The 27,260-nt window shown below is 38.7% G+C and overlaps 1 protein-coding gene and 1 long non-coding RNA gene across 2 annotated transcripts; one reads left to right on the top strand and one right to left on the bottom strand.

The window, feature by feature from the left end:
- LOC118222858 lies at window positions 1-20,175 on the bottom strand. The gene is made up of 3 exons (XR_004764342.1): window positions 20,045-20,175; window positions 18,898-19,421; window positions 1-502 (listed from the first exon to the last, which is right to left on the bottom strand). It is a non-coding gene; the product is annotated as an uncharacterized LOC118222858 (long non-coding RNA).
- Window positions 18,454-27,260, top strand: grpr (gastrin-releasing peptide receptor). The gene is made up of 3 exons (XM_035408757.1): window positions 18,454-19,394; window positions 21,235-21,586; window positions 25,152-27,260. The coding sequence occupies exons 1-3, from the start codon at window positions 18,985-18,987 to the stop codon at window positions 25,548-25,550; spliced, it is 1,161 nt and encodes a 386-aa protein (XP_035264648.1). The 5' UTR covers window positions 18,454-18,984; the 3' UTR covers window positions 25,551-27,260.

Raw genomic sequence — 27,260 nt, 5'->3', positions numbered from 1 at the left:
TGAAGGTCCAGTTTTTCAAAGACTGGCACTCCTGGTAGCAGCTCAAAAGCAGTGGACTTCAGTGGTAGAGGGGTAACAGTTCTTCACAGTGACATTGTTAAGACCATGGTAATTGATGCATGGACGGAAACCTCCATCTTTCTTCCCCACGAGAAGAAGCCAGCACCAGCAGGAGACACAAAGGGGCGAATGAGGGCATAGTTTTCCAAGGCAGCAAACTCAGGAGCAGAGAGTGAGAACAGTCTTCCCCAAGGAGGGCAGGCAGCAGATCAATGGAAAAATCATACAGCCAATGGGCAGACAGAAGTGAAGAAGTGATGGGCTGAAGAAGTGAGGAGATTGTAGACCAATGTTCTCTTTACCTCTCATGGAGACAATCGGATGGATATGATGATGAAGGACTCAAAGTCATTCTCCGTCTCTCCGGATGCCAGCTCATCTTTGCTATTTTCAGAGAAGCTTTGGCAAAATGTGATGAGAGCCTTTGTATTCCATGGACTCTCTGCAGTAAAACAGTGCAAAATTAAATGACAGAATCAGTAACCATGCAAGAGCCCTGGCAAAGTTGAAGGAGTTTGTTGGCTGCTTCACACCCACTGATGGGATGATCATACACCTTCACCATCTGCTTGGTAAAGAATTGATAACTTGAGCATGCACGAATGTGCAGTTCCCAGAGTGCTTTGCAGGTAAGTAATGAAATGATGTAGGCAACTTTAGAGCATTGGGTTAGTGTTGTAGTCTGTATTTCCGGTCACTTGTCTCCCCAGTACTGTCTCTGTGTCTGTGTTCCCTGAGCTGCTTCACTCCCCTGTACTTGTGTGATTTCACTATTCGGGTGGTTCCGGGTTTTCGTGGTTTCCCCCCTTCTTTCCAGTCTCGCTTTACTTACTTCCTGCCTATTTCTAGTTTTACTAATTTCTACTAATCCCTACTAACTTATAGATTGTAAAGTACTAACCTCACTAATATACTAACATGTGAATATTACTAATGGACTAACACACACTAGTTTTGGGTTTTTGATAGTTTAGATCACTATACTAATACATTAACCAGTCTCCCCTTTTCCATGCTGCGCTGTAGCTCCGCCCCTTTTCTTTCTAGCCTGCTCTAACGCTGAGTTCTGCAATTGCCTGCACCTGTCTCTTGCTCTGACTGCACCTCTCTCTCTCTGCACGTGTTTTACCTGCTTCACCCAGGCCGTCTATTATCATTGTTGTCTATGTGATTCCAGTCTGCGTTTTGTCAGTCCCCTGTCATTGAATTAGTTTTCCTAATGTTCTTCACCTGGATGTTGTTTGTTACTCCTCCCTCACTCATTTAACCCCTCCTTGATTGATACCTTCCCCAGTGTATAAATGTCAGTCTTTTCCACCAGCTCAGAGTCAGAACGTTGATCGTATTCATTGTGCCGATTATTTGTAAGCCTTTGTCTATCGAGATTCCTGCGACACCCCTTTGCCCGACTTCGAGTTTGCCTGCCCCTTTTGGTTTTGTTTGCTTCTGGTTCGACCTTCGCTTTGCCTTGACTTCTCTTTTGCCTGTCCCTTTGTACCTTCGCCATTCTGATCTCCTGGTTTTTGATTTTTTGCCTGTCTTTTCACTATTCTTTTGGAAACTCGATTCGGCACCGTCCTCTCTCTGATTACCTGGCTTCGAACCTCGGACTGATTAAAGACAACGTTTTTTGGATTTCCCTGGTCTGCGCGTGGGTCCTTACTCAGAACATAACAGTTAGAAGCTCGCAACATCCGCCTGGGTTACAGTCATAGCAATCTGGAGCACACAGTTATGAGCCCTGGCTTTGCTGGTGAGCAGAGCATAGCCAGTCAATTTCTACTGGTTTGGTTTTGGCGATGGTCCATGTTTTGGCTCAGTCTGGCTGTAAGAGTGGAACTGAAAAATTTCCTTTAAAATTACTCCCGGAATATGTATAAAAACGGCTGTAATTCCTGCTCAGATCACCCAATATGGATGTAAATACCTTGAAATTACACACTAACATCATATTCATTGTTTCACTTCAAATCCAATGTGCTGGAGCACAGAGCTGAAAAAATTGTGTCACTGTCTGAATACCTTTGCAGTTACCCGTTTATTTAAACACACACACACACGCACACACACACAAAAGCCATGTGAAATTCTGTCTATCCACACTTCTCTCACCGGGGCTAGGTAATCTACTGGACAACACACGGCACAGTTATTTCTCATTTATGTTTGGTGACTGTATTTTAAAATATTTGTTATTAAAAATGTTTTAAAATACTATTTACTAAAGGTACTTTGTGATTGAATAGGGGTATTGTAAGACTTGTGGATTCATTTCATAGCACTTCTTAATTGGGGGATTTCCTTTATTAGCCTAGTTACTTGCACTCTCCTGGGTAAAATAAGATGTTTTTCAGTACTATATTGAGGCTTCAATTCAGACTACTTTTCCTTTCTGTAAAGAGAGAAATAAAAAAGTGGAAGAAAAGGCATATTGTTAATAAACTGAACCTGATCTTTGATGAAAATCAGAATAACTTTGAACTGATTTGCAGTGACCTTTCCCTCTAACGGGACAAGTGGACCCAAACCATACTTGGAAAATGCCCCCCACAGCATAACAGAGCCACGGGGACCCTTCACTGTACGGGTCAAGAATTCAGGCCTGTACCGTTCTTTTGGTGTATGCCACATGTTAATCTTTTGTGCATGGGTATTTGCCTGAGTTGCACAGGTGTTCTTCTGGAGGTGTACCCATCCCGGCTTGAAAAATAGATACACATAATACTTGCCAGAATAGCTTACTTGTCTTTCAAGCTGAAGTATTCCTCCTGGAGTAGAGGCACCTCTCTTATCGCTGCAGAGTGTTATGCTGCATGGGGTATGAGGTCACATACTGGCCATGCCTATGCACCACACCTTTCAGGTTAGCACTGTGACACACCCACAAAACCTGATGCCCAATGCATTTCAACCATCCTTGTGCAGGGTAGTGCTGATGTGCCTAGGTCCTTTTGCACTCCATAAGCCCTACAATATGAGTACAGTTTTTCCCATTCTACTAGATTATACGCTGCTAAATATGAAACCATTGAAGGGCTTTAATTTAGCCTGCAATGTGTGGCCGTTGCCCAGGTTATATTAGTTTAAGCTCATCTGAAAAGCATTGAAATGCCATATAACTCACAGGATGTGCCATTCCATTAAGATTATGTGTCTGCACTTGGTTGTTGCTATGTGCATCGCTATGTTGATGACACAACCATGTCCATGGCCTATTAGGACAGCAGAGAATAGCACTTATTGGGACCAAATGCAGTGAGTCTCTGGTTTTACCACCCTAGGTCTGTTGGAAGATATGAGTTCTTTTTATTTGGATTTTCCTCAAAGCTGGCAAGAATGGCTGGTGGGATACTGAATCATGTTTCTGAAGTGTTAAACATATCCGCAGATGTAATGACCACCTGCGGACGTACTTCAGACTTTATGACGGGAAGCAGCTGCAGAATGATGCTCATTGATTTTGTTTCTGACATACAAAGCCCCTGAGCCCTCTTAGCAGGGCACAAGAGATTACTCATCCATAAGATAAAGGAAATCAATAAAATTCTAAATCTGAGCCTTGAGATGTTTCACAAATATTTTCAACAGGTGAAATGCTGTCACCACAGCTTCTATAGGCTAATGCGATGGCAAGATTCTGTAGTTCCTTCCTCCACCTACTCAACAACAGAAGGCTCTGGTATTTATCACAAGTTTCCAAAGCTGTATTTAAAAAGAAACAATTGCCACAGTACTGTATTTGGTCATACCCCTTTATTAATACTGTTAAAATGCATACAGTTGGAATGTTTTGCTTCAGCTGTAGGCAGATAAAATATTTAATGTGGAGGATATGGAGCGGAATGTCTGGTGGGTTTTCAGAACCCATGCTAGAGATGACAGCCTCATTTTCAGTTTAACTGCGGTCTACACCAGTTACAAATTCCATAAACTGTAACATATGAAGACTTTACCCCAGGAATGTGAATTCTGTCTGTGCGAATATAAATTCATTTTCAGGTGTACTGTTTTGTTCATTACATATTAATGCTGATATACTGTATGATTTATAATGAATAAATAAGGGTAACATAGCATGAACTAAAATCAAATAAAGAGAATTAAAGAGAGTGCATTGCCATTATGGAGAGTTTGCATGAAATATCATAGTATAGTAGCTATAGAAATCATGGTGATTAGTGTCTGTTCCTTTTTTTAAAATGAGAAACACATATATACAGGGTGACAAATTTAAGGAAAAACCTGAATAAATGAATAAAGAACCATAAGGAATGCAGATGCTTCCATACAGGTATTTGTATCCGAATAATATTGGTAAAATTCGGGAGGAGAAAACATTAGAGGAGAATGCATTATCTGAGTGTTGCCGAATGTGATATTTGTATTCGTATATATATATATATATATATATATATATAAACTAGACAACTGTTCTCCATGAAATGAGAGCTAATTCTTCCCCATTATATCTCCTGCAACATCTAGATGAAGTCACAGAAGAGGCTGGCAATTTGTTCTTTTCTAAAATTTGTCACCAGTCTGTGTGTGTATGTATGTGTGTGTGTGTGTATATATATATATATATATATATATATATATGAAGTCTGCATTCTGTGTAAATCAGCTTGGTTGGGGGGGCAATTAGATACTTCTGAAGGGCAAACAAATGTTGGTCAGCTTTTTCTTTGATATTATGGTTGACCCAAGTCTACTGTCCAACCTCTCTGCTAGAGTAAGCAATGACTATATTAATCTAGACCTGAAATGATATGATGCAGAGCCTACAGATTTTAGCAGTAACACCTAAAATCACAATGAGAGGACGCTACACTGCTTTTGTTATCTTCCGTTATACAAACCAAAGATCAGTTATTGGGGCACAGAGGAGACAAGGTGATAGTCGAGTAAAGGAGGTTACATATTTTGAGTATTGGGACGCACTCCCAGCGAAGCGGCGAAGGAGGAATTTATGTTCAAACCTCAGGCAGTACAATTTCACGTTGCAATAACCAATCAGATTTGATCTCCGTCATGTAAATTGTCCACCTTTTCATTTGTTCCATCATTGAAGAAACATTAATAACACAGTGATGAGGGCGTATAGGCTATAGTAAAATATTCATTGGGACGGCAGGTATGCATCTCACCAAGTTACGGCTTGGTGTGGCGGCATGTCCTATATTATGCGGGATTGAGAGTTTGACACTATTCAGAGTTTCCTACAGAAATAACCACAATGACCACAGACTCTCAGCCCTTAAAAACATACATTTCTGCACCTTCTGATCTCATGTCAACAGACAGAATTCACAAACAACTTCACACGTCCATACAACAAAGCCCCAAACTTAGGGGGTTTTGCGTTTTTTTCCTTCTTCTTATTCCTGCCGATTACATCATAATTGCTCCAGGCCCACAGAAAATACAGCTCCCCAGCGACTACTTCACAAGCGGCTCTCTAGCTCGATTGCTGGAACCCTTGGTCAACAGACTGGCTCGGGTTCAAATCCCCCTTTGAACGCAGGCATGCCTTTAACTTGTTACACTGGCTCGCTACCTAATAATTGCCTACAAAATAGAAAGTATTGATTTTGCATAATCTCGGCAAGAAACTCATTTCTATTGCAGAAATCCAAATAAAATGCACCCACACTTTAGACAGTTCTGGTTTAGCTACCTTGCTAACGAGTCAACAGAAAGAGTGTATAGAGTTAGTACAGATGGGTCCAAAATTAACCACCTAAATCTGCATTGCGATTTGGTCTGGTAGGTAATGTCACCGGTCGTATTGGAACTGGCAAAAGATTATGACTTCTTCACGGCAGGTATATTGATTTTATTCAAGTACCAATGGTCAAATTCTCTGCTGTGCCATTTCTACACGTTACCTCATTTTTAACTAGGCTACTGTACCTACCCTGCAACGCCACATTTCTAAATTAATGCTAACTAGCTCTATCAATCCTCTATACATATCCTACAAACAATTAGTACGTCTGTTGTAAAGGCCCATTTAAAACACTTCTATTTAAAAATATGACAAAAACTTTCATTATTTGTTATTCAAGATAAAGGAAAAATGACTGAGTCCATGCCTATGTGTTTCTTTCAGCTAGAATGTGTGTGTTTGCATATATTTATGTGTATACATGTCTCTCATAGCCTACATTTATATCCATTACTATTATCGCTTACAACAAACGCAGAACATAAAGAAATTATATATACGTTTTCAACGTACAAAAAATAGCAAGTTACTCATACATACAAAGCACTGTATATAAGTAATTCATTCAAGCTTGAAAAATCTAGGCCTAACATTGAAAGTATTGATATCACAATTAGGCCAAGAAACAATATTGGCTATCATAGTTCACAAAAATTAAACAAGCTGTATTCCAAAGCAAAGCTACCCAATGTTTCCTGAATTATTAATTAATAATTATTATTATGTTTTGTAACTTGGAATTTTTGCATGTTGAAAACATGTTTTGTTTACATAATATATACAGTACCAGGGGTAGGAAATTCTGGTACTGATCAGACTGTCAGTATGTAAGTTTTTGTCTCCACCACTTACCTTGGCTATATGAGCTAATTGGCTGTATACCCCAACATTGGTTTGCTTGTAGATTATATCACAGTAAAATGTTTCATATAGGGACACAAGAACAGTCTGTCTGGCATTCATGCACTTATCAATAAATGTAGCTAAATTGTCAGACAGTGTAAATGTTAGAGCTAATTAATTAATTATTTAAAAAATTAAAGAAATTATGAATGTACCAATCAGAAATTAAGTTAAATTATTTCATTTGTTACTTTGAACAGATAATTTTTATGACTAAGCCTACAAATGGCAGTCATTTGAAATAACGCCAGTCACATGTACTGCACTGTACAGTATAATCAGCTGTAATCTTGACCAGCAGTTCTTTGTAGTAGCACCATGCCCACATACTTTTATGCATTACCTTGCCGACCTGCAAAACAGAAATGGAGGTACTCTGATTCTGCTAAAGCAACCAGAATACCTCCCACTATGGTTTTTTGCTGAACATTGCTGTGTCTGTATCCATCAGATTTATATTTGTGATAAACTTTTATGTATATTCATGAGTTGCCCCCTGGCATACTTCTAGTAAGTGTTCTTTTCATGATAATTTTATTCAGTGAATATTGGTGATATCAGCAAATGTCTCAAAACATTCATGAAACAGCAGAGATAACTGTTCAAAGGAGAGATATTAACTTAAAGACTAAAGACACGTTTAAATGTAACTTTTTAAATGCCAGAATAATATAATATAATCTTTGTAGCCATATATGTTATCCTGCTCCTGCATGTGAGCACAATCAGAATATTCATAATAAAACATCCTTGAGCAAGAATTGCATTTAAAAAGAGACCTTAATTCCCAATAATGATAAATGCTTTGAAAGGCCAGCTTGATTTGGCAATATAAATGTTATCTTAAACTATCACTATTGCTTTGTTTCCAAAGCATTGTGCACAAACAGAGATATCCACACTTAATTTTTATCACAGTGATTTTTGTTGGAAGTAATTATTTTGTAGCTATCTGACCTTTTTATGAGTCATGCGTGTGCAGATAAAATGTCACATTTGATTGCATTTTTCAAACAAATGCCATCATGAGCAGAAATTGCAAAATGGGAAATCAATAGAGACCAGAGCAAAAGACTCCTGGTATTTTTTTATTCAGGATGACTTTAAGTAGATATTACAGAACTAATGTCTTCTAGATGGGAGAGGAAAGTAAACTAGGCTACCACGTTCTCACTGAACTGCAGAGAGAATGTCAGATGACCAACTGATTACTAGCGAAATTGTTTTGGTTCCATTAATACTTTCCCCCTCACTTCAGCTAGCCAGGTGAATTGCCATGAGATGGTGCTGTTCTATATAAGAGCCCCATTTACCAGTGGGTTATCTTTGGCAGGTAATGTATTAATGCCAGTTTAATTTTTTTTTCTTTTTACTTATCTGGAGCTTTGCTTACTTGCACTGGAAATAATTATCTAACAATCTTCTCTTCAAGGCCTGGCATACTTTTGTTTAAACTCACATAAAGCGGACTTATGTTTTGTTTTCTGCAGTTTTTTTTTTTTTTTTGCTGTACACTCTCACCACATTTGACGAATTGTGAAGCTGTAACTCTCGACTGATGCCACAAGGGTACATTGACCTGTTTACAATTTGTCCTCTCATTTGAGAACTTTAGTCATTTCTTTTTACTACATGTTGAACTACAAATCCACGAGTTTATCCGTCGGAAACTAAAATGTTAAAAGGAAGAAAATATTAACATAAATAGCAATATTATCAACTTTGCTCCTGGAAATACATCTGTTTGATAGCAAATGTTTGAAAATAAAAAGAGATTGGCAGGTCTTTTATCCTCACCCAAGAGAGATACAGCTATCCTTTTTAGAAAAAACACTTTAGATTAGTGATCCAGTATAAGTTTGTTTTAATAGTATGGCATTAAAATGTGTATGCACTTTTTAATCACCTCTCTTTTTTTAACACTCTCTGCCTGAAGTGATGATGTTACTGTTAAGCCAACACTGCAGGGGTCTAGGTCTTTTCACTGGCCACTTCAGCTGCATTATACAATCGGGGCAAATTCTCAACTGCTGCAATTGGCAATTCTATATCTTCATCCAGCCTTAGGTCAATGTGCAATGATACCTATTACTGTATGGAAAGAGTTAAAGACATTTACATTTAAAAGTATTTTCTCCCTTTACAAATCACAAAGCACATTTATGAAAGATACTTCTTTTTTGGAATGATTCTAACTTCCCAATGCCTCTGAGGAAAACAGAACATTCCTATGGAATGACGTTCATCAAAAGAAGTTTGAAATACAATTCAGTTAATAATGCACCTGGGCTAGACAGATAGCTGAGCGATTCATATAAATTTCTGGCCAGAGCTTCAGCTTTTGCTGTCAACATGATTTGATACCTGAGACTTGGAACATCTACAGTATATGTTTGCTATTAAATAATGGTAAAGACCTCCTAGAATGTAAATGATATAGACCAATACGTTTACTAATTCTTGAATGCAAAGTGCAAAAAAATGATGGTGCAGACTAGAGCAAGCAGGGCATGAGTACTCAATCCCCAACATCTGACTTACAACAAGCTCTCATTACAGAGTCTGACCTTCTTTCCACACATCAAACCAAACAGTTATCGCTGCGATCATGATTTAAACAGTATGAACACTGATAAAGTTAGAAAACTATGTGCACAACAAGTCAGGAGTTCCACCCCAGATAATCCTTCACATTCATACCAAATTAGAGATTAGTAATAATGATTAGTAATAATGATAATGAAGAAAATACTACTGAATTATAAGGTTTTTATTCATTGCTTTATTCATCTGAGGTGCTGTCTGATTCTACTAAAATAGATTTTTTTTTCACAGTCTCAACACTCCATCTATTAATGGCTTTCAGATACCTTGTATGCAGAGTTCTAAGGTGACCTGATGGGTTAACTATAGGAAATTCCTTTAGAAATGGTCTCCCTTACTGATAGTGTTTTTTTTAATGAATATTTTTACAGATGTTCTTTCCCTCCAATGTTCTACCAAGGCTCTATATCTCTACTTCTTAGAAAAGACAAAGACCCCTGTATTGTGATTCATATCTGCCAATATCACTATTTCATGGTGCCGGCATAGTTCTTGCAAATAAATTAGCTGTCTGTCTTGAGTCAGTTCTTCCTGGCATAATATTACCAGATCAAAAAAACCATCATTTTTTTTTTCAATATTCATAATAATTTCCACTCATGGCCCTCAACAGCCTGAAATTGCAATCTCCCTAGATACAGAAAAAGCATTTGACCGGTTGGAGTGGATCTACCTGGAACAAGCTGCTTTTAGCTCTACATTCATCTCTTTGATTTGGTTGTTACATGCTTCCCCCACATTCTTTCCTTGCTGTTGACCTTCTTGCCATTTCCGTAAGACCATCCCATCTCTTTTAGAGTACTAAAAGATAGGTTTGCCAGGTTTAGTCAAATTTAGTATTTGTAAAAACATGCACAACCAAAAGTGCAATTGTGAACAAACCTGGGAGCAGTGGGACTGAAGGGGGGGGGGCAACCATACTAAAAGAGTAGGACTAGGAAGATATCACAATGTTATCTCTGTAATGATTTTTTTTTCAAACTTCCACACCCAAGACTTTCACTGACACATGTTATATCAACCCCAGATTGTTTTAGCAAACTTTCAAGTTAAAAGTTCAGCGTTTTCTAGAAATATACCCTTTAAAGATTCAAATTCTCCTACTTTGGAGTGGTGGTGAGTAAAACTAGCTCAAGTCCCTAAATTGAACTTCATGACACAGATTTCTGACCGTCGACGAGTTGATGTCTGAACAGATCGTTTACCGACTAATCATTCTCTTTTTTACCCTTTTATGTGAAATACCGCTTACAAAAATAGGCCACTACTTAATTCAGCGCAGATTAAGAGTTTAAACTAACAATAACAACTAAGCATTGCTGTATTTTTTCCAGAATGATTGTATGCTTTTCCACTCACTGCAGGTTAACGCAAGCTCAAAAGCCATCAATTAACCTGTTTCAAAAGACTGATGAATAAGACACTGCATTCAGTCAACAAAATAATATGTTTATTTTCACAAAATAAACATTCCAAGAGCTTCAAAAGTCCTTGTACTTTTTGACATTTGTTAAATCTTCTTTAGAACAAAACAAAAAAGGTGATACTTTCAGATTTGCATAGCCGAACAACAAAAAAGAGACAAAAAAAGTGGCAATTGCTTGGCAGCGTTAAAATCTTATAGGCTAGCCTACTGTATGCAGTCTTCCTTGTTTTCTTTTAGAAATAAAACTATGCTGCACACATATAGAACTTAAGCAAATAATAATAATAATAATAATAATAATAATACTAATACTAATAATAATAATAATTGTGGGCTACGTGTAGGTGCAGACTTTGGACCAAATAATTAACACGTTCTTGTTTAAGTACACAAGCATGTTGACGTGTGAGCGGAGAAGGTGAGAGTGCAATCTGTTCACAATCAAGCAACGCAGCAGAGAAGACCCTCTCTGCTGGCACGGATGTGGTGGGATGCACAGGTCGCATTTGGCTAGGCGTGATAGGTTGTTGTATCTCGTTTCATTGTTTCATCCTGTGTGGGAGGGATACAGTCATCCCTCATGTAGTGCTCCAGTTCAGATTGGACAGATGTGTTCTCTGTGAAGTATTCCTCCTCGAAGAATGTAACCATGTCTGTCTTTCTCGCTTTTTGGGGAGCTCAGCCGAAGATAAACCTGGCTCCTCAAGCGCTTCTGGGATCACACATTTTGCACGGCTTGCCTAACAGCATCAGTGGTGAACTTCAGATGCCTGTGTTGCAGGTCCAAAAAGGACCCTTTGCAGTTTCCATGTCTTCTGGTGCCAAGTGATGGTTGAGTGACTCTGACACTATGGTTTTGAACTGTGACACTTTCGGAGACTTGCCTTCTGTCAGTTGCAAGTATATGGCAAGCAATGTGGCTGTGATGGGGTTCATCATTGAAATGGGAATGCAGCACAGGCAGTAGCTCCTCAATATGCCAGCTAGCATCGACCAGATTAAGGGTACGATCATCTGTGAGCACTGTTGCTATGGCCCATCTCTGCACCTGCAAGCGCTCGAACATCCGATGGACTGAATTTCATTGTGTACGGCAACACAAAATGAGATGGTGCTCGGGAATATTTTGCTGCTGCTTTTTTTTATCTTCAGAGCTTGATTCGCCACCATACTGAAAAAATGGGAACGAGACACAAGCCGGCTCACGGCGCAAACCACGGTACTTATGGCACGCAGCTTAAAGCCATTGTTTATTGCGAGTTGGAGTGTGTGCGCGGAGTCTCATACTAGATAAGGAGAATTTGCCAGGAGAATATTGCTTGCGTTGTCATGAACACAAGCTGTTATTTTGCCAACTAATCCCCAATATTCAACTGCGGATTGCAGTACATTCACTAAATTCTCTGCGGTATGCCTGTCTGACATTGAAGAAGTCTGCAGAACAGAGATCTTCATGACCCAATCATCAGTACAGTGGCAAGATTTGTAAGACTCGGTATTACAAGAAATAAGGTCAGAATAACGAGAAACAAACTCACAATTGCGAGAAAAAGTCAGACTTTTTTTCTGTGGCGGAAATCGTTCCACACAACACTTCGCAAGTCGGTGATCTTCTCAACTGGCAGAAATGAAATGAATGACAAGCCCTGCATACTCCCTTTGTCACCCATTTAGAGCAGTAGCCAAGGTGACATTTGGTGATGTTTTATTTTGAATGGTTTTTGAGAATAAAACATTTTTTTAAATGTTTTTTGATTATTTAACTTGATCATCAACATCAGTGCTTGTGACTGACAATCAACGAATCATTCCCATCCGTAGTCAATACTGGAATGCAATAAGCAAACATTTCACTGCTCCTCCAATCTTCCTAGTTCTCTTGCTGGTCATTTAAATGAAACAGTTTTTTCTGACCTGGTCACTGCCTATGTGTTTCAAAGGCATACTATGCAGGCTTTTTCAGCCTTGCTGTGGTCCTGTCCTCCTCCATCTTCAGCCTTGCCCACTCACTCATCGTGCCACTTAACGTATTTGCGAGCAAACAGTAAATGCTACTTGTGTAAATAGCAAGAAAATGTGCCCATATCATATTCTAGTCAGTGAAATGTTTAGAGAAAATATCTGTTTATCACATAATAGTGTAAACACCTCACAGCTAGACCAATGAGGGTTTGTAGCTGGAGGGGAAGGTATCGCGTGTTCTCCCTTGGCTGGTGTGATTCAAAACCGGAGATGTTAGTTATTTTCCTCTGTTCGTAAAAACAGGGCACAATTATAATTAAGAATGCACTGGTTCCGTTGCCACGGGTTAGATATGAAGGCGCTGCTTCATATCCCGCTTAAAACTGGCCTGAAACGGATCAGTAGCATTCAGGTTACTCTCCGTTCGTAAACGGGGCTATGCTGTCATCAGAGATATATCCGATCTGTCGCCGGACTGTCAATATCCTAATGGGAGCATCAGAAAATTCACAAATGCGCGGAACAACACAACAGATATATCCATGACCACAGCAAGAAAGCGTAACAGTTACTATGTTTCACTCTCGTGTTAATCTGACTCCATTTTACATGATAATTTAAAATTTGGCCTTAACTATACGTGGAACTTGGGAGTGATTACACTCGACTCTATCTTGTGCCATCATTCCTCAATATATGCTCCCGGGTTTAGCATTATTGTTAAATCTCAGTTCGGTGAAGAATCCAGAGGGTAGGAGGCTGACCACCATAATACATGCCTTCCATGCCTGGCTTACATGGATAGTGCATAGACAGTTATGAGCCCAGGACGGTGCGTATCTATCGGGCTCCTTCAGGCGAATTTGACAAGAACCGGCGTACTACGCCCATGGGTTCTCTTAAGCCAAAGCACCAGAACCAATACCACCAATCCCTTAACAGGCAGATCGTGGTCACCTATCTAACTTGAAGACCCCACTAAAGACGTTTACTGTACTAGACCCCTGATCAGTAGGTCCTAGTCATAATTGCCCCCCTGAGTATTTAAACGGAATTTCGGCTGAAAAGAAGATAAAATGGATTAGAGTCATGAAGACCACGCAAGTTAAATTCAGAAGAATTTATTTAACAGGCAGGTAGGTTATTATCTTCAATTCCAAATCAATTATAAGGGTTAAAAACATAAATACAGAGTAAAAGAGTTCTTACCCAGCCTGTTTAGCTACACACAGAACACAGAGTATGCGCAGTGCGGGAAGTCGATTGCGATCTTCCTTGTCTGTCTACACACAGCGCACATAGTATGTGCACGGTGGGAAGTCGATTACGATCTTCCTCGATTGCTTTGTCTCCCTTCCTTTTAAGCCAAATCCCGCGTTTGGTCTAGGCATTACCATAAATTAACCTGGCCGAATCATAAATCTCGAATTCCGGCCCCCACCTTTTGGAGGCAGTTGTTAAAACAATTGGTGGGGAAATGGGGAAAAGGAGATGATTACCAGAGAGGACATTCCATTGTGTTAGTTTTTTCCTGAGTTATTGAAACTATATTTTTTCAAATTCTATTTGGTATGAAACATATTTCATTCAATGGTTTGAATTATTGTGAACATGTACATACCAAACATGCCAAGTGGATGTAATATTATGGTGCAGTTGTCATGAAAATACCCTTCTGTTTAACCATTGTACACGCAATCCATGTTATTATTACATAAGGCATAATACAATAATACAATGAACACATGTGCATGGTTTGTAAGGTTTTCCGGGGTTTGTAAATAGGATATACAGATGGTTTATAGTCCAGATCCAGAAAAGAAATACAAAGTGTAATGTCAGAGGGGCCCAAAATGAGGGCACTGTGGTATTGTCCCGCCATGTGGCCGGTCATTTCACCCTTTATGACCCCAAAACACCCACACCCACAACCACAGGCAAAGAGACTAGTTCCCCTTATCTTAGTTGTATCCAGGTGGTAACATTCCAGAGAGCCAACGACTTGCTCACACAACCATAAACAACCAGTTCAGTTCCTCTTATCTCAATCTTGTCCAGAGGGTAACAGTCCAGAGAGCCAAATGGCCTGCTCATCCCGAGGAAATCCGAGTAGCTTATTGTTTTATCACAAGGCTCTCGGGTCCTTTGAAGTACAGGCTGCGCCCCAGCATGCCGGCTCGTTCAAATGCCAGCCTTTTCTGGGTCCCAGTTTAATTTCCCTCTTACAATAGCAGTGTTGGCCTGTGCTAGGTTAATGTAGGAATTCACATACAAAGCACAGTGTCACATGTCTTTCTCGAGTCTATAGTCGGAATTAGTCACTGCACGACTCTCGTTCTCATTCACTAGGAATTGAAGTCACAAAGAAACGAAGGACCCGGTGACCCGCACTGGAGTGGTGTTAACAATTTAAACAGGAGCCTGAAGGTGTGTTCTTCTCCACAGTGTGGGGCTGACACCGGGAGCACTCACCAAAAAAGTGCGTTTGTGGTGGAGTTTTGGTCGTATGTACACAGAAGATGGAGAAAGAAACAACTGCAGAAAAGATGGCCTGCTGAGACCAGTGGCGGGCTGAAAAGCCGTCGTTGGGTTTCGCTTTCTTTTGTCTTTGTTGTTTTGCCCGGAACCCGTGAGGGGAAAGGTGTTTATTTACTTGTTTTCACGTTGGTGAGGGTGTAGGCTAATCTCTCTCTCCATGTGGCAAACTCCAGTGCACTCCTGCAATTGCCGCATCTGACCAACATAAGCTTATCCACTTTCAAGCACAGAAGCATGGCGTCTGCATGGAGCTGATTGAGAAACTCAACCCTCACGTGCCCCCCCAAATATGATTATATGGTCCCTTAAATCCCTGTTTTTGAATTTACTGAGCAATTTATTTATGCCCCAACAGGAAATCTAGGAAAGGCATTTCCCCATAGCTGTATCAGTGACTAAGATAATTTTATCAATCACTAATCATGTTAGTCACAAGTAGCCATGCTCCAGCAGCTTGTCTCTATGAATACTATAGCACACAGGACAGTGCAGCACAGTGCATTAGTTGCAAGATGGTATCTATTCTTGGTTCATTTCTGTTCAGTTTCATTGTTTTCTTGTATTTGTTGCCTTGGACTCATAGGTAGTTGCCGCCAGTCTGTTTGAATCATGTATTTATACAACACATATACAAAATACCAGCTAACACATGCACTATATGGTGTATTTAAAATAAACATGCTGGTAGGCCTTTTCAAAGATGCAGGCGATTGAATGTAAATCTTTATTTTTATGAATAATAGTAATGCTGTTTATTAAACATACCTTAGATCTATGACACAGGTATCAAACTCCAGCCCTGGGGAGCCACAGTGTCTGCTGGTTTTTGGGGTGTTCTTGGCACAAGTGTTTCATTTATGTCATTGATTAGCTAAGGATTCCAAACACCATGTTCTTAATTGGCAGCTGATTGAAAGAAAACACAAAAACCCACAAAAGCCCCCTTGGGATTCAGTTTGACACCTCTGGTTTATGAAACACCTCACTTTTTAATGAAAGCCTTTACATAATATGAAATTCTGATATGTTGGAAGCCCTTTTATAAACAATGACACTCCATATCTACTTATACAACAGATGAACTCAATGGCAAAAGTTTCAAAAGTACTTGCTTTCATGTTGTCTCAATTTTAAACTGATTGTAGGAACTAAATTAATTCAGCCTCAAAAATAAACAATCGATACCCCATAAAACTCAAGACATACAACTGCATCAGTATCTTGTTAAACATTAGTGGCACTATTAATAGTATCCATTTTACAAACTGTGATCGCTGCCCCCTCACACTGGGTTTTAAAGGCGGAAACCGGAATACGACTGAATTGAGAGATATTTGTGTGAATTTTACAAATTGCATTTGGTGCTGTTTAGCATCGGGGATACTGTTTGCGTATGTCTGATGTGTGTTTGTTTAGCCACGTGCGTCTGTTTACTTGTGGGTGGGACCCTTCAGTGGGGAGGTGGTGTTGAGGGGCGCTCTCGACCACTCCCAAACAATCCTGAAGTTTTCTCTCAATGCAGATTTCATGCCTGATTTGAAACAAGTGTTATTACAGGTATTATTTTACTTAGCATAGATATTTGGTGTAGTGGCTAGCAGCTAGCTACGTAGCTTTGTTTGCTACCTTCATAGCTACATACAGGCACCATAGTGAACAAACATACCAGTAACTTGTAAGTATGCATATACAAAAATGTGCTAAAGTAGGCTACACAATCATGTGATAGCATTTTATCCAATAAGGGGTAGACTGGAAGCAGAAGGATGCAGGCTTTGAACCTGCAACTAGAGATGGGCAAAACAGTTCTTTTCAGTGTAGTCAGTAGAATCCGTTCACTAAAAATATTTGTTCAAAAGATTTGTTCACCGAATCAGTGGCGTCACTAGGGTTGGTGTTGGTCGACGGGGGTGGGGTGCTGTTGGATCTTGTCGACGGGGGGAGCATTTATAGACAGAGCATTTTCTTACAGAATATTGAATACTTTCTTTCCCTATTTTTCATAAAATGCTTTTGTTTCTATTTTAATTCTACACGATTTAGTTTGAAAGAATGTGTTTCATGCGGCCATTTCATTTCACTACATTTCCCAAAATGGGTTGTTTTAGCCCTAGATGCTGATTTGTTTACCGTGACTCTAAAGGCTGCTTGAAATAGAAAGTGCCGATATACCTTGGGTAAGTAGATCACGTTTTCTCATAAAATGTAGTCGATAAGATAGTAGCCTTGGCTAGTCTACTAGCCTACTGAGACATGTTAAAAAAGTCTTACTATTTAATTGAAAATAAACAGCACACTTGACAGTGATGTTCGATTATTATTCATTTATTATCCATTATTCCGTACCGTACCTACTCTCCTCCCCAGAGACTCCTCGCTCCTTGCATTTGTGTCGTTCGCGAACGATTCGGGCCAGTGTTATGTGGTTCGCGAACGATTCGGGCGTAGTACGTTCAGTGAACGAATCACTGAACTGATTCGTTAACTGAGTCTGCGAACGATAGTGAGTCAGTGAACGACCAGTTCACGTTCGCGAACGAATCATTTCTCGAAGTGATTCAGTACAGTAGTTTCACCCAAAAGATTTGTTCTTTTGAACGAATCGTTCGCGAACGACACAACACTACCCGCAACACTCTCTGCACTTACACTGGTAGTAGCAGCCATTACTCTGGACTGGACTGTAACACCTCTTTCTTTGAGCCCCTGTTTACACAGTTTGATTGACAGAACTTTGACGGAAAATGAAACTACAAAGGAGGGGTCGCATTTTCAATTTCAATTTTGGTAGGGGTTTTGCGTGACTACGAAGAAATGATAATGAAAACAAGAAATGTCATTGCATTTGTATCACCCTTGTGCCACAAAAACTTGATAAATGTCCAATTGAATTATCATTTCATTTTTTTACATGCTTCAAATGTGGTTTTTCCATTTTCATTTAAATCATAGCAGGATTGTGTCATACAGGGCGGGAACATTTTTTTGAATATGAAAAGGACTTTACATTTAAAATTTGAAATTGTCAGACAAAGTGGCACATTACCTTAACATATAAACTCAAAGTGGGCGCCACGTCTGTATTTTCATTTGAATTATATCATGGTTGGCTCAAATGATATGACAACGAAATGCAGACCTAATTGTCAATTTGCGTATTAATTTGAATTCCACATTACATTATTGCTATGGTCAACATTAATTGCAGAGAATCCTCTGCCATTGCGTGGATATTAAAAGGTTAAACATTTTTACGAATATAGCGGTCAGTTCCATCATCACCCATTCCTATTTGAGTCTGACAGCGAGACAAATGACGCACGAGTTGGCTGTCACCAGTAGTGCCCGATACAGGCAGTTGCTTTACTTGTGTTTGAGCTGCTTTACTGACTCATTGGGATGAGTTGGCTATGAGCTCCGGCAATTAAAAAAAATCTTAGGAAATACGAATGGAGGCTGTTCTGCAAGTTAAGAATAATTGCTCTGATGTTTGATGTTAAACTCATAAATTGGAATGCAGATGAGTAACTAATATGAGGAAATCAGAAAATAAAATTGCAACGCAGATTGGAAACTAATATAGGCAAATCAGAAAATATTATTTGAATAAAGATTAAAACAGAAAGCCAACGTACAACAGAAAAGCAAAACAGGACATTCATGTCGATATACTTACATTTACGCTGTAAGCTTTCTTAAATTGAACCAAGCGATTTTGGACGAATTTAGTCTCAGAGAACAATCTATTCTAGCAGGTCGCAAAATGTCTCTTGAAGAAACGTTTGTTCTGAACCCAGTACTGGCAAATGTATTATCTTCAGATGTATCCCGAGGTAACCACACTCCAGTTGTTTCGGAACATCCCATCTGGTATCCGGGAATTATCATTACCGTTGTTTATGGATTCCTTATTCTTGTTGGACTTGTCGGAAACATCACGCTCATCAAGACATTTTGTACAGTAACATCAATGAGAACTGTTCCCAACCTGTTCATGTCAAGCCTGGCACTTGGAGACTTGCTCTTGTTAGTTACCTGCGCGCCAGTGGATGCCAGTAGGTATCTGGTGGACAAGTGGCTTTTCGGGAGAGTAGGCTGCAAACTCATTCCGTTCATCCAGCTCACTTCGGTCGGAGTATCTGTGTTCACCCTGACGGCGCTATCCGCAGATAGGTAAGGTCCGAATGTGGAGCAACGCGCCTTGCAGGTACCAACAACAAAGAATTTCAGCAATACAGAAACTACCTTAGTATTTTGCACAGATACGTACGCACTGAAGTAGCCGTACACATAGGCTACAAAGGAGCACGATGCACGTTATGTTATCTCATCTGGTGCATTGAGAGATTATGCGTGCACCAGATGTTGGATTCAAGTAATTGATTATTTTTTCAGTACCTGTGCACTACATGAATAATATCATATACAGGGTAGAGTCGCTATAAATGTACCAGTTTTTGGATTTTGCTCATTTACTCAGAAAATATTTAGCCTTGCATTATGACATTTTACTTCAAACAGCTTTGACATGTCAGCAGTCATTTCTGTTACGTTCATACAATTTATACAAAGGACAAGCATTCCGATGTTACATTGAAACTACCTAGTCAGTAAAATTGGAGGCGGAATAACTGAAAACGCACATACAACGTACGTTATAACGCCTTATAATGTGCATATTTTCTACATAAACTAATGTTAGGGAAGGAAACACATTTCAAACATATATCAACTCAGAGGCGGCATGGGGATATCATGTTTTTTTTTTTTTTTGATTTATTGTAAATAAAAACGATGCGTTATATCGGAAAATTTTTACTTACCTTGCTCAAAACAGTTTTTATTATTTTATTTGTTTATTTATTTTAGAAATATATCCCCCGAAGCTTGTCGAATTGTTCCGTTCTTTTGGCACGCGGTGGATGACTGAATTGCGCGTTCACAAACCTGAAATGACTGTACTGTGTGTTAGATTCATCCAGTGGATCTTTTTAGTGGAGTAATTCGATAAGAATATTTTTTTCAGAACTTCTCTTGATTGAAATAATTCTTAATTGCCTAAATAAATAAATTAATAAATAATAATTTCTATTGACAAAAAGATTCTGCTGATAACTATATAATGGTAGCCATAGCAACTACTCCTTCAATATTAGGACAGTAAGCACAGGACTAACATGAACATAGGTAGCCTACTGGCAATTATGGCTCTGCTCTATATTACCTACCCTGAAATAAAGTAGAAATAAACCCCATTAACATGAAAAACAATGCATTTTAATATGAAAACAAGTCTAAATATTGAGCCTGTGGTTCAGTGAATAGTTTATTTATGTATCTACTGCATTTAAGGAAAATGATGATTAAAAAACATCATGACTTGTCAAAATAACATAAACAATATTAAATTCCCTTGGCTTTTCCCCTTTTTAATTCCATGAAATGAAACTGCATATCATCCAGCTGTCATATAAGGGCTAATGTATATTTAAAAGATGTACTTGCCTCATTTAAAATATTGTATGTAAGCCTATTCTTCACTCCAGAGAAATGTCAGAATCTAATTTAACTGTGTACCTTTCCATGTATTTTCTTCACAAATATTACAAGACAATAAAGAATGAAAAATACCTTGAGTATTCATTGAAACCAGATCCTTAAAAGCCTCAACTCCAATTCAATGCAAGACTAAAACAAGATCCATTGTTACAAATGTACTGATCCATTTTTGTACTCACAGACTCCAGTACATAGACCTTGTCAATCACAATGCAATTTAGTGTGCACTGTAGACCGTTACGGTGTCAAAATGACAACTGATTTGTCACAAGAAAGCAAACACTGTGCCAAGCTTTTATTTGACAGACAGAATATTACTGGAAGTAACTGAAGGACATTGGGGTATGCAAAGGGGTCAGAAATTACATGACCATACTGATTCCTCTGATTTGACTTAAATAATGTTTGTGGCCTTCTGTGTATGTATGTATTTTCTTCTTTCTGTTATTCTTAGGTACAAAGCTATTGTGAAACCAATGGATATACAGATGTCCAATGCCACAGCGAGAACATTCCTGAGAGCTGCATTGATATGGATATTTTCTATGATTCTAGCCATCCCAGAGGCCATATTTTCTGACCTTCATACATTCAGTATTCCTCAAACCAATGAAACGTTTGTGACATGTGCCCCCTATCCACATGCCGGGGATCTGCATCCCAAGATTCATTCCATGGTATCTTTCCTCGTATTCTACATCGTGCCCCTCTTCATCATATCCATCTATTACTTTTTCATCGCCAGGAGTCTGATAAGCAGTGCCTGCAACATGCCTGTGGAAGGAAACATGCATGTCAGGACACAGGTGCGTTTCCCTTTGCTAAATCCGAAGACTTTGATGATATTGGTAAGGGATTTCATTCTGTTGTGATATTTCATTACTAGGTACTTGTGGAAGTACAGTTTCTTGGCAGTGGCATTGGTGTTTTTTTGATTATAGATGGGCAGTGTGGAGACATCTTAATGTGGAAAGGGTTTGGGGATTACTTCTTTCAGTTAAATCCATCTGTCCTCAACATCCATCTTGTCCAGTCTTATTATTGTAATTATTGTAATGATTCACATAATCTAAATTGATTTTCTGTCATTCATTTTTGAGAACAAATTTGTTATGAATGAATATTGCTAGCCATATCTTTTTCAGAAAAGCTATTATTGATGAAAATATTTAATAAATATGATGAACGCAAAATACAAATATGCAAGTAAAACTCCTGATTGACAGTGGCCAGTGTAACCACTCATATAACTGTATTGATCCTCATCAATATCGAATAGCTCATAGAACAGTGGTTCTCAACCTCGGTCCTGGGGGCCCACTGTGTATGCTGGTTTTCGCTCCAACCACAGTTGCAATCTCAGAATTTTAACCAGCTGTTCATTTTTCTTAATTAGGTGTTTTTCATGTTAAGAGGAATTATTTACCCTCTTATGCCACATTATGTCAGAAATTGCTATGCATGGCATGAAGAATAAAATCCCATGGTGTTATTGTGTTGCTTTTTAAGTGATTGCAAACAATCACTTAAAAAGAGGTAACATTTTTTAACATATTAAATTAACGAGGGGAATTAATAGGCTCCTAATTAGGTTGCTGAACACATTTGTTTAAGTGCATTAAGTGCATAATATATCCCTTAAACTAATTAGCACAATACAAGTTTGACTTGTTATCATTTTCTTTGTTTTATAATTCTTCGTTATAGATCAAATGATTAGATTTAGTGGCCAGGTGTCCACACTTTCCCCAATTAGGAACCTGTTGATTTGCCTCAGTCTTTATTTTGATTAGTTAAAAAGTTTTTTTAACCTCTTTATGTAATCGTCTACAATATAGCACAATGTGAATATGGGACTTTTATTCTTCATGGCATGCATAGCTATTTCTGACACAAGGTGGTCTAAGTGGGCAAATAATCCCTCTGGCATGAGAAGCACCTAATTAAGGAAAAATAATGGAGCTTGGCACAATTCCGGGATTGCAATTGTGGTTGGAACGAAAACCAGCATACACAGTGGGCCCCCAGGACCGAGGTTGAGAGCCACTGTTATAGAATATTCATGAGTAAGTAGATATAATTGATATCATAGAAGAGACACATCATGTGCGTACAGGGACATTCTAAACAGGTCAGGTACAGAGGTAGGCATGATTACTAACAGGATGGAAATAATACAATATAATACAGAAATTACTATGGCTCGTTTACAAATGATTTATTTCATTTTGTTAGGAGCCCAATCAATAAAAAAATATCTTTTATTAAGAAAAAGCTCAAAAACAGTTTTTTTAAATCACTTATAGGTGATTGCTAAACTCCTCAAACGTATTCAAATGCAAGAGTAAACACTGCACATGGTTTCTAAAGTACCAATTACACAAGTGGGCAAACAACAATGGACAGCACTGATTAGCAGACATAAAGTCATTTCAGAGAATTAGCTCCTGAACACAAATTTGTTAAATTGCTTGTAATTTCTTGTCAAATTCAATATTACACACACACACACACACACCCATATATATATATATATATATATATATATATATATATATATGTAGACGAGTGCAAAATTTAAGGAAAAACCTGAGTAGTGAAACATAATGAATGCAGATGCTTCCATACAGGTGTACTGCATAATACAATTAAGCAATTAACATCCTATCATGCTCTGCGGCATGTATGAAAATGCTGAGCAGGCACAGTTGACCTCAATTTTGGCTCAAGATGGCAAGAGGACAAGATCTAAGTGACTTTGAAAGAGAATTCATTATTGGGGCATGGATGGCAGAAGCTTCAGTCACAAAGACTGCTCAGCTGGCTAGTGTTTCAAGAGGAACATTGACTAATGTGGCATCTGCATTGAGATCTATGGTAGTAGTAGTAGTAGTAGTAGTAGTAGTAATTATTTATTTTGGTCCTTATTAACAATTTTCCAAAAAGAATGCACATAGAAATAAATAACAATAAGGCATTAAATTAAAAGGAAAACAAAAAATATTGACCGAAAAGGTGTAGGCTGAAGCTTTAGCTTATTATACCTACCGTTTTTACATAACATATTCTAATAGGCAACCCTTTCACTCCTAGGTTTAGGCTATACAAAAACAAAACAAAACAGAACAAAAACAAAAGTTCCAAACGTTTCATACACAATAATGACCATAACCCGTTCATCATGATCATAACGTTTTATATCTGTTTACTACATTATTTTTAAACTTCTTTTTAAATTTGCAAAGTGAACTACACATTCTTAATTCCTTGTCACAACTAATCCACAAATTAACCCCTTTGACAGATACACATCTAATCTTTATATTTGTCCTATGGGAAACACATCAGTAAATAGGGTTGGAAATTGTGGTCAAAAGCACACATTCAATAACCGTAATGCTTGTTCATCAGTGCAATATGTAAGGGAAAACAGAAGAGCAACTCAGGTGACTGAGAATGCCAATGCAAGAACAGTTCGTCGACAACTACATAGAGAGGGATATTATAGTAGGGTTGCAGTGCATAAACCCTTCATTACAAAGACAAATGCACATTTGAGACTTCAGTGGTGCAAAAACCATAGGTACTGGTCTACAGAGATGTGTAAAAAAAATGATATGGTCAGATGAGTCACCATATTCTCAACAAGTGTTGGGGAGTGCATGTGTGGCATGATCCCCTTTATCCTATGATGAAACATTTCTATCCTGATGGGAGTAGTCTCATCCAGGATGACCAATCCCCCATCGACAGGGCACGAGAGGTCACTGAATGGGTTGATGAGTAAGAAAATGATATCAATCATAAGCTATTACATTACATTACATTACATTCATTTGGCAGACGCTTTTATCCAAAGTGACGTACAAAAAAAGTGCATTTCATGGTCGTAGACAACTGCTAAACACGGGTTCAGTAAGCTATGGTCTTCAGTCACCAGATCTCAACCCAATTGAACAGTTATGGGAGATTTTGGACTAACATGTAAGACAGCGCTCTCCATCACCAACATAAAACACCAAATGAGGGAATGTCTTTTCGAAAAATGATGTTCCATCCCTCCAGTAGAGTTCCTTGTAGAACCTATGCCAAGGCACACCGAAGTTGTTCTGGTGGCTCGTGGTGGACCAACAACTTACTAAGACACCTTACGTTGGTTTTTCCTTTCATTTGTTACTCGTCTGTATATATAGATGGCAATGTCTGAGGGTAGAATATTGGCTGAAGAATGGTGTTTCATCCCTCCAGTAGAGTTCTAGAGACTTGTAGAATCTATGCCAAGGCGCATTATAAACTAGAAATGAAAACTAGACAGCTGTTGTCCATGAATGAGGGCTGACTCTTCCCCATTATCTTTCCTGCAACATCTAGATCAAGTCACGGAAGAGGCTGGCAAAGATGGTGCTGGTGTTCGTGGGGCTGTTTGCAGCATGCTGGCTGCCAAGCCACATAATCTACCTGTATCGGTCCTACCACTACTCCCAGGTGGACACCTCCCTGCTCCACTTCATCGGCAGTGTGTGTGCCCGAATCCTGGCCTTCACCAACTCCTGTGTTAACCCCTTTGCCCTTTATCTACTGAGTAAGAGCTTTCAGAAACAGTTCAACAAGCAGCTCTGCTGCTGCCGGCAGCCTCCAAATCAGCATTCCAAAAACCAGGGGCAGAGCACCATCCGCATGACATCACTGAAGAGGCTGTCCACCAATCACTCGTTAGCTAGCTTCAGCCTTGTTAAAGGCAACCAAATATGTCAGGAGGAATGTGTGTAGAGAATGGCAGGTGTAGAGTTAGGCTGCTGAGTACAGGCCTCATATCCAGGCTGCTACTTTATCACGCTCTCTCTCTTTCTTTGGTCAGTAATTTTTGTTGTTTTGGCTCTGTACTCCAGCACATTAGGTTTGAAGTGAAACAAATGAGGTTAAAGTATACTGTCGGCTCTAATTAGAGGGTATTTACATCTTTACAGTATATATTGAGTGACCGTGTTAGACTTACAGCCTTTGTCTATTACCTGTTGTGAGGCAGGGCTGGGGCTGGCCAGTGCTCACGTGGTGAACAGACAGGAGAAACAACTGAAACGTTTGGCTTACCACCTTTTATTGGTAAAAAAAAAAAAACTCTAACACAACAGAAATAAATCAAGAAAAGGCTAAACTGACAACCAGATAGCTTAAAAGGAAAAGGGATGACCAAAAACCAAATATCCTGGCACCAACCCACCATACCGTGCATAGCCTAGCTCCAAAATGCCCTGAAATCACTCACTTTTTGGCCTGGAAGCTAGGCCTCTTATAGAGCCCACAATTAAGAAATTGCAATGAACCATTGATGCAATGAATCATTTATGCCCTCTGGCGGACAGCACCCCAAATCCCTTTCTGGAATCACTGTACTATATATATATATATTATATATAAATGGTTACCAAATGTCCATTTACATAATATACATAGATAGTAAAGCAATTCTGACACTACCAATATATGTTAAAGCCCATGGAAGGAGCCAGGTGAGATCTTCCAAAAATTTACCGGTTTTCTCTAGGGTAACTGGGAGACCTCACGTAGCTTTGAATGTAGCTACACTGTTATAGTTAACATTAACTCCCACATGTAAACACTGACTTGTGAGCCCCTCTCTTAGCAATTACACTCAAAGAATAAAGCAGTATTTGTAACCGGTAGTCGTTTTATGGATCAATGGACAGGCAAGCTCAAGTGTAGTGATAATATGATATAGTGTTATTACAGTACAAAGAAGGAAAAGCCTCATGTCTAGAGGCGAGAATGTCTGAATTAAGAATTGTGCTGCTGCACTAAGATCTGTCCATTAATATCTCTTGGCTAATTATATTCACTTCAAGCCTTTGTTGCTGGAAATTGCTGTGTTTACCTCTGCTCATTCTGATTCTCAGTCTGCATTTTATTTGTTTTCCTTGATCCCTTTCTACAGTCATCAACTGGCAGACTGGCTGTTCAGGGAAAATTATGCTTCATGATAATCTAAATAGGCAGAGATAGCTGTCAGTAATGTGTTAATTTGAATCATTGTGTTTTGCAGTGGAAACAATTTAGATTGGTTTAAACAAGTTTATGACTGACACCTCATTGTAGATCCAACCACTACAGTGTTCATTAAAGTGCTCTTCAGTCTCTCAGTTTATATATTATTGGATCACTTTCTCAAGCTTATTTCCATTTTCCATCAATAATTTAGAAAAATGAAAATATGTCATAATTTGAAAACAAATTGTTTTATTGATCATTCAGTCATTGTCATTTACAGTTTGATTTTGGTTGTCATAATTCGTTTTGGTTCCCCTGATATCTCCGCTAGAAAATATATAAACTAGCACATGTATGGAAGAGAAATAATGAAAAACTTAAAAATTAATGGTTATTGAATCTATGCTATAATCTTTGGGACAAAGACATTTTTTATTGATTTGGCTCTGTACTCCACAGTTTTAGATTTGTATT

This window comes from Anguilla anguilla, chromosome 3, assembly GCF_013347855.1.
Source record: "Anguilla anguilla isolate fAngAng1 chromosome 3, fAngAng1.pri, whole genome shotgun sequence".
In the NCBI taxonomy this organism is placed as follows: Eukaryota; Metazoa; Chordata; class Actinopteri; order Anguilliformes; family Anguillidae; genus Anguilla; species Anguilla anguilla.
This window is presented reverse-complemented; position numbering and strand designations above follow the sequence as displayed.